A 14467-nucleotide genomic window follows, 5' to 3' on the forward strand; every position below is an offset into this window, starting at 1 on the left:
GTGATCACTAAGTATGGTGGACATTTTCTCTCATGAGTAGGATATCGTCGGACGTCAGGTGTGGTCTCATTTAATTCATGTTCCTCATCTGAACTGCTGATATCGGAATCAGATTCAATGTTTTTTAATGGTGTTTTCAGTGCTTTGAAGAATAACACGTTCGTATGATGATTTGTGAGCCACGCTTGGGAGTGATGATTGACTCTTTTCTGTTGGTGACAATATATGGTTGGATGTCATAGAGTGTTGTTTGCTTTCAAAACATAATAATCATGCTCCGCAAGCACTTTATCTCCTGGCTTTAGCAATGTAGCGCTAAATTTCATGTTTTGTTGTGCATTGACTTTCATTCAATCTTTCTGTTCTCAATCGCGTTCACGTACATGTTGGTCATTAGCTCCGTGGGGTAGCTCAGGAAGACATGTACAAAGATGAGTGCAACTGGAAGTTTTCCAGTAGTCAAGTGAGGAGTCACTTTATAATTGTAAAGAAAGAGATAGAACTCTTGCTTTTATGACTTGCTATCAGCTATAGCTGTATGTATTGCTTTTTTCAAAGTACACATAAATCTCTCAACTTCTCCATTAGCTCTTGGCCAATGGGGTGTGATTTTTCAACAAGGGAAGTCTAGTTAGTTCACAAATTTACTGAATTCATTGCTGTTGAATGGGGTCCATTGTCACTTCTCACCATTTGAGGAATTCCAAACAAAGCAAAAATTTTGTTGATCTTTGAGATCATTGCCTTCGTTGAAGTTGGCATAACTATTTCCATGACTGGGGAATCTGCTGTAGTCGTCAGTGATAACAAGCAGCTGTTCAGCAGTTGGCAAATCTGCAAAACCAATGCTCACTTCAATGCATGGTCCTGGAGGTAGATCAGACAATTTGAGAGGATCACAAAGATTTGACATTGTGGTTGCTTGACATGGCAAAGACTTGTGCTGTACCATGAGATCAATTCCTGGGAACCGTACCTTTTCCCTAAGGAGTTGTTTGATTTTGACAATTCTCTCATATCCTTCATGTGATATATCGACAACACATTCCCTCAATGAGTGTGGAATAACAATACAGTTTTTGCGTAACACAAGATCAGATGTGGTCAAACTGGTGAACTCATTTTGTAGGAACATAGGAAATAGGAGCAGGAGTAGGCCATTCAGCCCTTCAAACCTTCTCTGCCATTCAATTAGATCATGTCTGATTTTCTACCTCAATGCCATTTTCCTGCACTATCCCAAATCCCTAGATGCCTTTAATATCTAAAAATCTGAACGTACTGAATGACTGAGCCTCCACAGCCCTCTGGATAGAGAATTCCAAAGACTCACCACCCTCTGAGTGAAGAAATTCCTCAATGCTAAATGGCCTGTCCCTTATTCTGAGACTGTGTCCCCTGGTTCTAGATACCCCAGCCAGGGGAAACATCCTTCCTGCATCTACCCTGTTGAGCCCTGTAAAAATGTTGTATGTTTGAATGAGATAACCTTATTCTTCTAATTTCTAGAGAATACAGGCCCAGTCTCCTCAACCTCTCCTCATAGGGCAATCCCACCATCCCAGGAATCAGTCTGACGACCTTTGCTGTACTCCCTCTATGGCAAGTATATCCTTCCTTAGGTAAGGGAACTAAAACTGCACGCAATACACTAGGATAAAAGCAAAAAAACTGCGGATGCTGGAAATCCAAAACAAAAACAAAAATACCTGGAAAAACTCAGCAGGCCTGGCAGCATCTGCGGAGAGGAGCACAGTTAACATTTCGAGTCCGAATGACCCTTCAACAGAACTAAGTAAAAATAGAAGAGAGGTGAAATATAAGCTGGTTTAAGGGGGGATGGGACAAGAAGAGATCTTTTGGTTATCTCCACCTATCACTGGCCCTCTATCCAGCTCTTCTTGTCCCACCCCACCCTTAAACCAGCTTATATTTCACCTCTCTTCTATTTTTACTTAGTTCTGTTGAAGGGTCATTCAGACTCGAAACGTTAACTGTGCTCCTCTCCGCAGATGCTGCCAGACCTGCTGAGTTTTTCCAGGTAATTTTGTTTTTGTTTCGCAATACACTAGGTGCGGTCTGACCAAGGCTACAATTACAGCAAGACCTCTATACTCCTGTACTTAAATCCTTTTGTAATAAAGGCCAACATACTATTTGCCTTCCTAATTATTTGCTGCACCTGCATATTAACTTTGTGAGTCGTGAAAAACGATACCCAGGTCCCTTTGGACATCAACACTTCCCAATCGCTCACCATTTAAGAAATAGTCTGCATTTTTTCCCTACCAAAGTTAATAACTTCACATTTTTTCCATATTACAGTATCACAGTATCTTTACAGTGCTGAAGGAGGTCATTCAGCCCATAGAATCTGCACTGGCTCTCTGAAAGAGCATTCCACCTAGTCCCACTCCGCTGCCTTATCCCCGTAACCTTACACATTCTCTCTTTTCCTTTGTTCCTGCAACTGCTTTAGAGGCTCTCCCTTCATTTTATACTGTCTCATCATATCTTTCCTGCCAAAATGAATCACCTCACACTTCTCTGCATTAAACTTCATCTGCCACTTGTCTGCCCAATCCACCAACACGTCTATGTGCTTTTGAAGTTCAAGACTATCCCCATCACAGCTGACAATGGTTCCAATCTTCATTAATATATATCAGGAAGAGCAAGGGTCCCAACACTGACCCTTGAGGAACTCCACTACAAACTTTCCACCAATCTGAAAAAACTACCATTTGTCACTGCTCTGTTTCCTATCAATTTCTTATCCAAGTGCCTGCTTTCCCTTTTATTCCATGACCTAGAAGTTTGTTTACCAATCTGTTGTGAGGCACTGTATTAAATGCCTATTGACAATCTATATATATCACATCAACAGTGTTTCCTTTATCAACCTTCCCTATTACCTCCTCAAAAAACTCCAACAAGTTAGTTAAACATGATTTTTTTCCCCTTGATGAACCCATACCAGCTTTCCTTAATTATCCTACTTTTGTCTAAGTGATTATTGATTTTATCCTATACCATAGCTTCCAGAAGTTTTCCTGCCACTGAGGTCAAACTGACTGCCTGTAATTGCCAGCTTTATCCTTGCACCCCTTTTTGATCAAGGGTGTAACATTCGCATTTCTCCAGTCCTCAGGCACCTTCTCTGTGTCTAAGGAAGACTGGAAGATTATCATTAGTGCCTCTACAATTTCTACTCTCACTTCCCTCAGCCTCTTGGATGCATCTCATCTGGTCCTGGTACCTTCTCTATTTTAAGTAAAGAATTATATTCCATTTACCATGTTCTTGCTCACTCACTAAGCCTGTCGAAATCTCCTTGTAGCCTCTTTGCATCCTCTTCACAACTCACATTCGCACAAAAGTTTTATGTCATCAGTAAACTTGGAAATATTACAATTGATATCCACATCCAAATCATTTGATATCATTATTTTCTAGGCGTCCAGTTACCACATCCTTTATATTCTAACTTCCATCATAAGGTCAGAAGTGGGGATGTTCGCTGATGGCTGCACAATGTTCAGCACCATTTGCAACTCCTCAGATACTGAACCAGTCCATGTCCAAATGCAGCAAGACCTGGGCAATATCCAAGCTTAGTCTGACAAGTGGCAAGTAATGTTCACGCCATGCAAGTGCCAGGCAATGACCATCTCCAACAAGAGAGAGCCTAACCATTGCCCCTTGACATTCAATGCATTACCATCGCTGAATTCCCCCACTATCAACATCCTGGGGGTTACCATTGACCAGAAGCTGAATTGGACTAGCCATATAAATGCTGTGGCTAGAAGAGCAAGTCAGAGGCTAGGAATCCTGCAGCGAATAACTCACCTCCTGACTCCCCAAAGCCTGTCCACCATCTACAAGGCACAAGCCAGGAGTGTGATGGAATACTCTCTGCTTGCCTGGATGAATGCAGCTCCAACAACACTAGAGAAGCTTGACACCATCCAGGACAAAGCAGCCCACTTGATTGGCAACCCATTCACAAACATTCACTCCCTCCACCACTGAAGAACAGTGGCAGCTGTGTGTATCTACAAGATGCACTGCAGAGACTCACCAAGGCTTCTTAGACAGCACCTTCCAAACCCACGACCACTACCATCTAGAAGGACAAGGGCAGCAGACACATGGGAACACCACCACCTGGAAGTTCCCCTCCAAGCCACTCACCATCCTGACTTGGAAAAAAGCGCTGTTTCTTCACTGTTGCTGGGTCAAAATCCTGGAACTCCCTCCCTAACAGCACTGTCGGTGTACCTACATCACAGGGACTGCAGTGGTTCAAGAAGGCAGTTCACCACCACCTTCCCAAGGGCAGTTAGGGTTGGGCAATAAATGCTGGCCTAGCCAGCGATGCTCAAATCTTGTAAATGAATAAAGAAAAAGATTCTCACATTTTCCTTACTATTGATGTCAGACCTACAGGTCTGTAGTTCTGCGTTTTCTCTCTCCCTCCTTTCTTAAATGGTGGGGTTACATTTGCCACCTTCCAATCTTTGATAACCATTCCAGAATCTATAGAATTTTGGAAGATGATCACAAATGCATCCACTATCTCTACAGTCACCTCTTTCAACGCTCTGGGATGTAAATCATCAGGTCCGTTTCAGTCCCATTAATTTCTCCAGTACTACTATTTTACTACTACCACTCTCTTTCAGTTCCTCATGCTCACTAGTCCCTTGGTTCTCTATTATTTTTGGAACGATTTCTGTATCTTCCTATGTGATTACTGTATTACCCTTGTAACATGCACTTCTAATTTCCTGATTTATACCATGCCTACATTACCACTACTGTTTGGTGGCCATAAACAACTCCCACCAATGTTTGCTAGCCCTTGCTGTTTCTTAGCTCCACCCAAACTGACTCTGCATCTTGATCTTCCCATCTAAGATCCTCTCTCACTAATGTACTGACCTCACCCTTTATTAACAGTTCTACCTTCGCTCCATTTCCTTTTTGCCTATCTTTCCTAAATGTCAAATACTCCTGAATATTCAGTTCCCAGCCTTGGTCAGCCTGCATCTACATCTCTGTAATGGAGATTAGATCATGCCCATTTACTTCTGTTTGTACTGTTGATTCATCTACCTTGTTGAGAATACTGCATGCATTCAGATAGACTGCCTTTAATTCTGCCTTTTCAACATTTTTCTGTACTTTGACCCTATTTGATGCTGGCCTTTGATTCCACTATCTTCCCATTCCGCTTATTACTTTTCTTCCTACCATTTCTAGCTTTGTTTCTGTCCTATCTGAATTCCCTCTCTGGTTCACATCCCCCTGCCAAGCTAGCTTAAACCATCCCTTCGAACATTATGAAGATCTTGTGTGTGAGTAATTTCATTTGTAGACGCCCTCTCAATCACGTCTTCCAGTTTTGTGAATCCATTGCCGTCATACATTGTTGCAATGCCTTATCTTGTTTTGTTGCTGTTTTATGTCTGTTTGTTTTAGTGACTTTAGCACTGCATTTAGGCTTATGTAGTTAAGATGTTGTCCGGCAACCTTTTCCTTGTGACTAGTAGGACTGACTGTCGGCAATGGAAGTCGTGAAAAATCATCCACTGGGTTGAGCACATCTGTCTGATACTTAATATGGAACTCGTACTCTTGTAGTTTGAGTATCCAATGCTCTATTTGAGTAGGTGGTTCGCTATCTGGATTGTTGAACAACCTCATTACTGGTCTATGATCAGTCAGAAGTTCACATGTGCTTCCATACAAATAGAGATGAAAGTGTAAGATACCCCATGTGATATGGGCCAAGGTTGAGTGTCTTGGGCTACAGGAAGATATAGTTGGGATGGCCAGATGGGCAGATAAGTGGCAGATGGAATTTAACCCTGAAAAGTGTGAGGTGATACACTTTGGAAGGAGTAATTTGACAAGGAAGTATTCAATGAACGGCATGACACTAGGAAGTTCTGAGGAACAAAGGGACCTTGGCGTGTGTGTTCATAGATCTCTGAAGGCGGAGGGGCATATTAGTGGGGTGGTGAAAAAGGCATATGGGACACTTGCCTTTATCAATCGAGGCATAGATTACAAAAGTAAGGAGGTCATGTTGGAGTTGTATAGAACTTTGGTGAGGCCACAGCTGGAGTACTGTGTGCAGTTCTGGTCGCCACATTATAGGAAGGATGTGATTGCACTGAAGGGGGTGCAGAGGAGATTCATCAGGATGTTGCCTGGGATGAAACATTTAAGTTCTGAAGAGAGGTTGGATAGACTTGGGTTGTTTTTGTTGGAGCAGAGAAGACTGAGGGGCGACCTGATCGAGGTGTACAAGATTATGAGGGGCATGGACAAAGTGGATAGGGAGCAGCTGTTCCCCTTAGTTGAAGGGTCAGTCACAAGGGGACACAAGTTCAAGGTGAGGGGCAGGAGGTTTAGGGGGGATGTGAGGAAAAACCTTTTTACCCAGAGGATGGTGACGGTCTGGAATGCACTGCCTGAGAGGGCGGTGGAGGCGGGTTGCCTCACACCCTTTAAAAAGTACCTGGATGAGCACTTGGCTCATCATAACATTCAAGGCTATGGACCAAGTGCTGGTAAGTGGGATTAGGTAGGTAGGTCGGGTGTTTCTCACGTGTCGGTGCAGACTCAATGGGCCGAAGGGCCTCTTCTGCACTGTGTGATTCTGTGATTCTGTGATTGAGAGTGCTTCTCTGTTTGTGAATAATATTGCTCTATGGGCATTAGCAATCTGCTTGCCATCGCAACGATTGATGAGTTGCCTGCTTTGTCTTTCTGCACAAGAATTGCACCTAAGCCAACTGGGCTTGCAATGACTTCAACCTTCCATGGACCAGGTGATATTCCTTCACATGACCAAAGAATATGATTCTGCATTTGTCTTTATTCATGGTGAGGTTACATTCTCTAAGATGTTGTAGGCATGCATGTAGATGTGCCTCAATTTCACTTCTAGTGTGACTGTGGATGAGAATGTCATCACTGTTCAGCTTGCCTTCAAGTCATTGAAGTACAGCCTGAATCATGTGCTGAAATACCTCAGCTGCTGAGTTGACTCCAAAGTTGAACCTCTTGTACCAACAAAGTCCAATGTAAGTGGAGAATACTGTAAGGTACCTTGATTCTTCTGGAGGCTCCATTTGTTGGTAGTCTGCATTGAGGTCAAGTTTAACAAAATGTTTAGCACCATTCACTTTCTCTGTGATACCCTTGATTGTCGATGCCAAGTGTCTTTCTTTTGTCTGGCTTGACTTGGTGATTGCATATAAATGCAGATTCTAATCTGGTTCTCACTCTTGGATTTCTTGAAGACTTGTATGGGTGAGATCCAAGCAGAGGCTCATCTCCAACTTTCTCAATAATGTCAAGATCAAGTAGGCGCTGAAGCTCCTTCTCTGTTTACTTTCGGACATGAGATGGTATTTGTTGCTGGTGATGCGTGACTGGGGGTACATTAGGGTTTACATGAAGCTTGCATGTAACACCTTTCAGTTTGTCGATACATTGAAGCAGTCAGCATACAATTCCAGAATGTTGTTGGTATGGATAGGAGTCGCGTATGTTGCTGTGCAGATCTGTTGCTGTGTGGAAACTGATAAGCGTGTCATATTTTCCAGATAGGACATCGAATACAGCATTCGTTTTAGTGTCTTTGAGTGGGGCTGGTGTTTCAAAAGCCCCGAAAACTTTGTGGTTTGCCTCTGTTGTAAGGGAATTATTTTGTATTCACTGGTTTGCAGTGAATGGGGAAAACCTGAAGTTTGTTGAATGTTTGTCTCCCATGACATTGACAAATTGTCCTGTATCTATGTGAGCATCTATACCTGAGCAGCCAATGATCACTGTCAAACATTACTGTTGCTGCGTCCGAAAGAGAGCACAAAAGTATATTCAGAGCCATCTGCCCCTGTATTGGCCACATTCTCTTGCACTATTGCTATGGTATGCATACATGGCAACGTTCTGTTGGTACTAGTCCTAGTAGTTGATTTTGCTGACGAGCAACAAACACTAGCAAAGTGGTTGAACTTTCTACAAGCTTTACACGGCCAGTAGCCGGACGATCTGTCCAGTGTGGATAAGCGCCACCATAGTGGAAACATTGTTTGGACAAGCCACAATTCTGATTGTGAGACTGCTATTGTTGCTTAGCAGGTCATTTTTTGGCATGTGATGATGAATAGTGTTCACAGGAGTTAAACTTCGAGTATGGTAGCTACTGTTGGCAGCCTGAGCTTCAGTATCTCTGGACTCCACCAGATAAGCCTTTCTCGAGTTCTTTTCGGGCAGACTAGAGAGATAACTTTCGATTATTTGTGATCTGATTTCTGATGAAGAGTCATACGGACTCGAAACGTTAACTATATTCCTCTCCGCAGATGCTGTCAGACCTGCTGAGTTTTTCCAGCTATTTTTGTTTTTGTCACAGAAGTCACATTTGGTTGCTAGTTGCCTCAAACATGTGTAATATTGGCCAATTGTCTCGTTTGCTTCTTAATTAGAAAGTCGGAAGTGTTTATGCTTCGAATTGTTTCATACATTGTATTTTTCTTGGTCGTGAAATAGGTTGTTAGTTCATTTTCTGCTGAATTGCAGTCATTTTGCTAAGGCGTAAGTGTCTAATTCTTCACCTTCATAGTGGAGAGGTAAGATCTTTTTTCTTTTGTCACCTCTGATTGTAAAACCTGCCATCGTGCCTTCAAAATGCACAGCAAATTTTTCCAACACGGGAATACAGATGATGGCTTTGAATGCACATCAAAAGGCTGTAGATTGGGCACAGGCATATTTGTCAGCAACACAGTGATCAGGTGTATCAAGAATCCAGGATCACGTTCCTTTCGCAGAAAAACTTCTCTCGATCCGAGATACATTTTTTCTTTTGATTGGATGGTTATTTTAGAGAGTTCACTGTGCTTTGGAGTGCCTCCTGTGTGTGTCTAACACAGCCTTTCTCCACCTTAAAATGCTGTCCGCAGAAAGTAGACAAATACCTTCAAAAAGTTTCATACCTGAAAGTACTGTTCCCTAGTTTTCACCATCCGTATTGCTGTTGTGAAGTTCTTGGGAAGAAACAGTAAGATTCAGCCACATTTAGTGAGAAACAGAACTGCTGTATTTGCTGTTGAAACATAGATCCTTTATTACCTTCGACTCCCGCTAGTACATGTGTGTATGGTAACCTCAAGCAGTCAAAATGCACAGTGCAATTTTCAATACACAACAACTGCTTGTTCCACTTTATCTATCCTGCTTGTTGCATCCTCAAAAAAACTCTAATAAATTTGTCAAACATGATTTCCCTTTCATCAAACCATGTTAATTCTGTCTAATTGTATTATGCTTTTCTAAATGTGTCCGGCAACTACTTCCTTAATAATGGATTTCAGCATTTTTCCAACGACACATGTTTGGCTAACTGGCCAATAGTTTCTTGCTTTCTGTCTCCCTTTTTTGAAAAGAGGTATTACATTTGCAGTTTTCCAATCTACTGGGACATTTCCAGAATTATGGAAGATTATAACCAATGTCACTATGTCTCTTTTAAGACCCTAGGATGCAGGCCCATCAGGTCTAGGGAACTAGACAGCCCTTTTAGTGCCATTAGTACTTTTTTCTCAGTGAGTGATTATTTTAAGTTCCTCCCTCTCTGTTGCCCCTTGATTTTCTACTATTTTTGAGATGCCTTTTGTGTCTTCTATTGTTCCTAGGGTGGTTCAGGTGAATGCTGTCCCAACGGCATAGCTCCCTCTTTCTCCAGTCCAGGTGCCACTCCCCCATAAATCGAAACCCATTTCTCCCACACCAATCATTGAGCCCCACATTCAACTCTCCGATCTTAATTACCCTATGCCAATTTGCTCGTGGTTCAGGTAGTAAACAGAGAACATTACCTTTGTAGTTCTGCTTTTCAATTTTACACCCGACTGCTCATACTTCCTTAGCAGAATCTCTTTCTTAGTTCTACATATGTCGTTGGCACCACAACAACCCTTTCAACTCCAAATTCCTCTCCAGGGTGATGCCCTTAACCCTGGCATCAGGCAGGCAAACAATCTTCAGGACTCATGGTCTTGGCTGCAGAGAACCGTATCTATCCCCCTAACTATACTGTCCCTTACTATAACTGCATTCCTTTTTACTCCCCCACCCCTCCAATTTGAATGCTCCCCTGCACCACGGTGCCATGGTCAGTTTGCTCATCGTCCCTCCAGTCCCTGCTCTCGTCTACACTATCTGTAAGAACCTTGAACCTCTTCAACAATTGCAAGGGCTGAGATTCCTCCAGAGGTACCTTCTGAATCTCCATACCTGCCTCACTCACAGTCACACCCTCTTGTCCCTGACCACAGTCCAATTTCAAAGTACCTACTGTAAGGGGTGTGACTGTCTCATTGAACAATGTATCGAGATAATATTCCCCCTCCCTGGTGCATCGGAGTGGCCGAAGCTCAGACTCCAGCTCATCAACTCTGAGCTGAATTTTCCCAACCTGCAGACACTTCTTGCACATGTGGTCGCTGTGGAGCGCACTGGCATCCACCAGCTCCCACATGCTACAGCTGTTACACATCACCTGCCCTGCCATCTTTACTGTATTTTCTTTAACAAATTAGGTTTAGAAATATCACTCAACAATTATCTATAGTTATATTAGGTGATTTATCTAATTATGAACCTATACATCTACATCTGTTCGAGCATACCTGTATGGACAAACCTGGGGATTGGGCACACCTCCTGACCTTCACCACAAGGGCTTTAATATCGCATTCTCTTCCCAGCCTCTGATTCCTCCTCCTACCCGAGGCCTCCACCCCAACTCCCCCATAACTTTTTTACCCCCACCAACCCCATCCCCCACGCAGGCCTCTGATCACCTTCGCAGGTCTCCAGTTGCCCCTTCTGATTGCTCAGATGCAAAAATGTCAGATTCTCCACTTTGGGTTTCCAAATTCTCCCCCCACAACAGCCCTCCCCCACCATCCAATCCCCCTACACCAACATCCCCCTAACCCCAGGCCATGGATGATCCTTCTCCCCCCACCCCCTACCACCCCACCTCACCCACTTGGGTCGAATTTGACATCTAAAGGCAATGGAATGTTAGCCTTTATAGCTAGAGTGCTAGAATTTTTATATTCATTCATGGGGTGTGGGCAACGCTGACTAGGCCAGCATTTATTTCCCAAACCTAACTGCCCTTGAGAAGGCAGTGGTGAGCTGCCTTCTTGAATCACTGCAGCCCATGTGGTGTAGGTGCACCCACAGTGCTGTTAGAAAGGGAGTTCCAGGATTTTGACCCAGTGAGAGTGAAGAAATGGCAATATAGTTCCAAGCCAGGATGGTGTATGGCTTGGAAGGGAACTTGCAGGTGCTGGTGTTCCCATGCATCTGCTGTGCCTCCCTTTCTGGTTGGTAGGGATCATGGGCTTGGAAGGTGCTCTCGAAGGCGTCTTGGTGAGTTGCTGCATTGCATCTTGTAGATGGTACACACGATTGCCATTGTTCGTCAGTGGTGGAGGGAGTGAGTGTTTAAGGTGCTGGATGAGGTGCCAATCAAGTGAGCTGCTTTGTCTTGGATGGTGTGAAGCTTCTTGAGGGTTGTTGGAGCTGCGCTTATCCAGGCAAGTGCAGAGTATTCCATCACATTCCTGACTTGTGCCTTGTAGATGGTGGACAGGTTTTGGGAAGTTAGAAGGTGAGTTACTCACCACAGAATTCCCAGCCTCTGATCTAGTCTTGTAGCCACAGTATTTATATGGCTGGTCAAGTTCAGTTTCTGGTCAATGGAAGCCCCAGGATGTTGAAAGTGGGGGCTTCAGCAATTGTAATGACATTGAATGTCATGGGGAGATGATTGCATTCTCTCTTGTTGGAGATGTTCATTAATTGGCACTTGTGTGGCACCAACGTTACTTGCCACTTATCAGCCCAAGCCTGAATATTGTCCATTGCTGCATATGGGCAGGGACTGTTTCAGTGTCCAAGGAGTTGCGAATAGTTCTGAACATTGTGCATCATCAGCGAATTTCCCCACTTCTAACCTTATGGTGGAGGGAAGGTGTCGATGAAGCTGTTGAAGATGGTTGGGCCTAGGACACTACCCTGAGGAACTCCTGCAGTAATGTTCTGGGTCTGAAATGATTGACCTTCAACAACCACAACCATCTTCCTTTGTGCTAGATATGACTCTAACCAATGGAAAGTTTCCCCCCTTATTCCTACTGACTCCAGTTTTGGTAGTGCGCCTTAATGCCATATTTGGTGAAATACTGCCTTGGTGTCAAGGGCAGTCACTCTCACCTCACCTCACCTCTTGAATTCAGCTCTTTTGTCCATGTTTAGAGCAAGGCTGTGATGAGGTTAGCAGCTGAGTGGCCCTGGCGGTACGCAAACTGAGCATCAGTGATCAGGTTATTGCTGAGTAAGTACAGCTTGATAGCACTGTCGACGCCACCTTCCATCACTTTGCTGATAATCAAGAGTAGACTGATAGGGTGGTAATTGGTTGGGTTGGATTTTTCCTGCTTTTCTTTGTGGACAGGTGAATTGAAGGATAAATGAATTGAGATATATGGGAATGGGGTGGGACCTTGGAGTTGAGGTCAAAGATCAGTCATGATATTGTTGAATGGCAGAGCAGACTTGAGAAGCTATATTACCTCCCACTGATCTATTTCTGTTCTTATGGCACATGTCCCAAAGTAATGGATTAATTTTTACACAGCAGTAAGAATATGTATTAATGTATATCATTTGCAACTGTCTTTAAAAGCAGGAAAAAGTTATAAAACGTTTAACATTTTTTTAGGCACAATGTCCAACTTTGTATCGGTACCAGAGATTAAGCTGTGCCAGTGAGTTTATAAATTAGAATAGTTATTATGTTAAATAAGAAGAAATAAAATAATAGACAACAAGATATTTTAACTTGAAATATTTCCTTTAGACCCTGGTAAAGCTACTTGCAGCCAAGGACAATAATGTATTACTGGGTACTCTCCTTGCTCTCACCAGCTTAGCTGAAAGGTATGTAACTTAATTAAGCAGTATAAAGTATAGCTTTAAATAAACGGTTGTAACTGAACAAACTAATAACATTTAGCTTTTTTTTTAGTCCAGGGTGCAGAGTGAAGATAGGTGAACTCACTATTGTAGAAAATCTGTTATCAATTTTACAAGAATATGATTTGTTATCAAAAAGGTAAGTTTTTCAGTGTTCGATTTTCAATGTTAATGTTTGTTTTAGGAAAACAGTTAAGTTTATGAAGTACCAATGTACATATTGTTGCTGAATGCAGAACTGAGCATATAGAAGCCAAACTTTTCTGTCCTGCTCTGCCAGTAGTACAACGTGGGGAGGGAGAGGTGGGTACTTCCCCTAACATTGTTTACAACTCTGATTTTTGTCCATTTCCTGGATTCAAGAGTATTTAAATATTCTGGTCAGGAGTAACATCACCTAGGGTGTAATTGGGACACCCACCATACATGAAGTGGAAGGAAATCATTGTGGTGCTGTGTGCTGGCTAAAGCTTTTTAAAAGATTAAAAATGTGCCAGGTTTTAAATTTGGTGATTTCTTGGAAATTGGCCATAACAAATGTAACTTCTCTTTTTTGGACTCTTAGCAATGCATACATGTTTTGTGCCCAGCGTTTCTAGGATGCAAGTTATATAATTTACCTCACTTGGGTGGTGCCATAATATTGTGGCCCCCATCAGGCTGAGAATATTGAAAAACAGAATACAGCCCTTGCTGGAAATCTGAAATAAAAACAGAAAATCAGAGGGTCAGGCAGCATATGTGGAGAGGGAAACAGCTTTTATCAGAACTGGCAAAAGTTAGAAATGTAGTATGTTTTGCTCAAGGTGGGTACGACAAAGACAAAAGGAAGAGCTGTGATAGGGTAAAAGACAGAAGAGATGAATGATAAAAGAGTTTGTCTTCCAGGGCCAAAGGGAATAATGATGGGGTAAGAAAAGAAACAAAAGTTATGCCTAGAACAGGTGTGCTGCTCGCAAAAAGACAAAATAAAAGGAAAACCAAACAAGCAAAGAAAAGGGAGCAAAATGAAGGATAGAGTTTACGGTGTGAAATTGTTGAACTTATTGATTCCAGAAGTGTATGAAGTGCCTTATGTCGAGCTTCTCTGGAACAGTGCTGTTGGCTGAGGACCGAAATGTCAGCGTGAGAACAAGGTGGAGAATTAAAATGACAGGTCATCGGTAGTTCGGGATCTTAATTGTGGACTTAGGAGAGCTGTCCCACAAAGCAGTCACCTAATCTGCATTTGGTCTCCCCACTGTAGAGGAGACAAAATTGGGAGCAGCAAAGGCAGCAAACTAGATTGAAAAAAGTCCATGTAAATTGCTGCTTCACCTGGAAGGGGTATTTGGGGCCTTGGACAGTGGGGAAAGAGGGTAAAAGGGAAGATGTTCCATCTCCTGCGTTT

The 14467-nt window shown here is 42.8% G+C and overlaps 1 protein-coding gene across 1 annotated transcript in view; it reads left to right on the top strand.

Annotated features, from left to right (window-relative positions):
- nek10 (NIMA-related kinase 10) overlaps positions 1 to 14467 on the top strand; it is a 348724-nt gene that overhangs the window by 58530 nt on the left and 275727 nt on the right. Inside the window, exons 7-8 of the mRNA XM_078535698.1 lie at positions 12962 to 13041; positions 13130 to 13216. Coding sequence (XP_078391824.1) covers positions 12962 to 13041; positions 13130 to 13216 — 167 coding nt within the window. The remainder of the gene's footprint in view (positions 1 to 12961; positions 13042 to 13129; positions 13217 to 14467) is intronic.

The sequence above is a fragment of the Cetorhinus maximus genome, chromosome 3 (assembly GCF_964194155.1).
Source record: "Cetorhinus maximus chromosome 3, sCetMax3.hap1.1, whole genome shotgun sequence".
Lineage (NCBI taxonomy): Eukaryota > Metazoa > Chordata > Chondrichthyes > Lamniformes > Cetorhinidae > Cetorhinus > Cetorhinus maximus.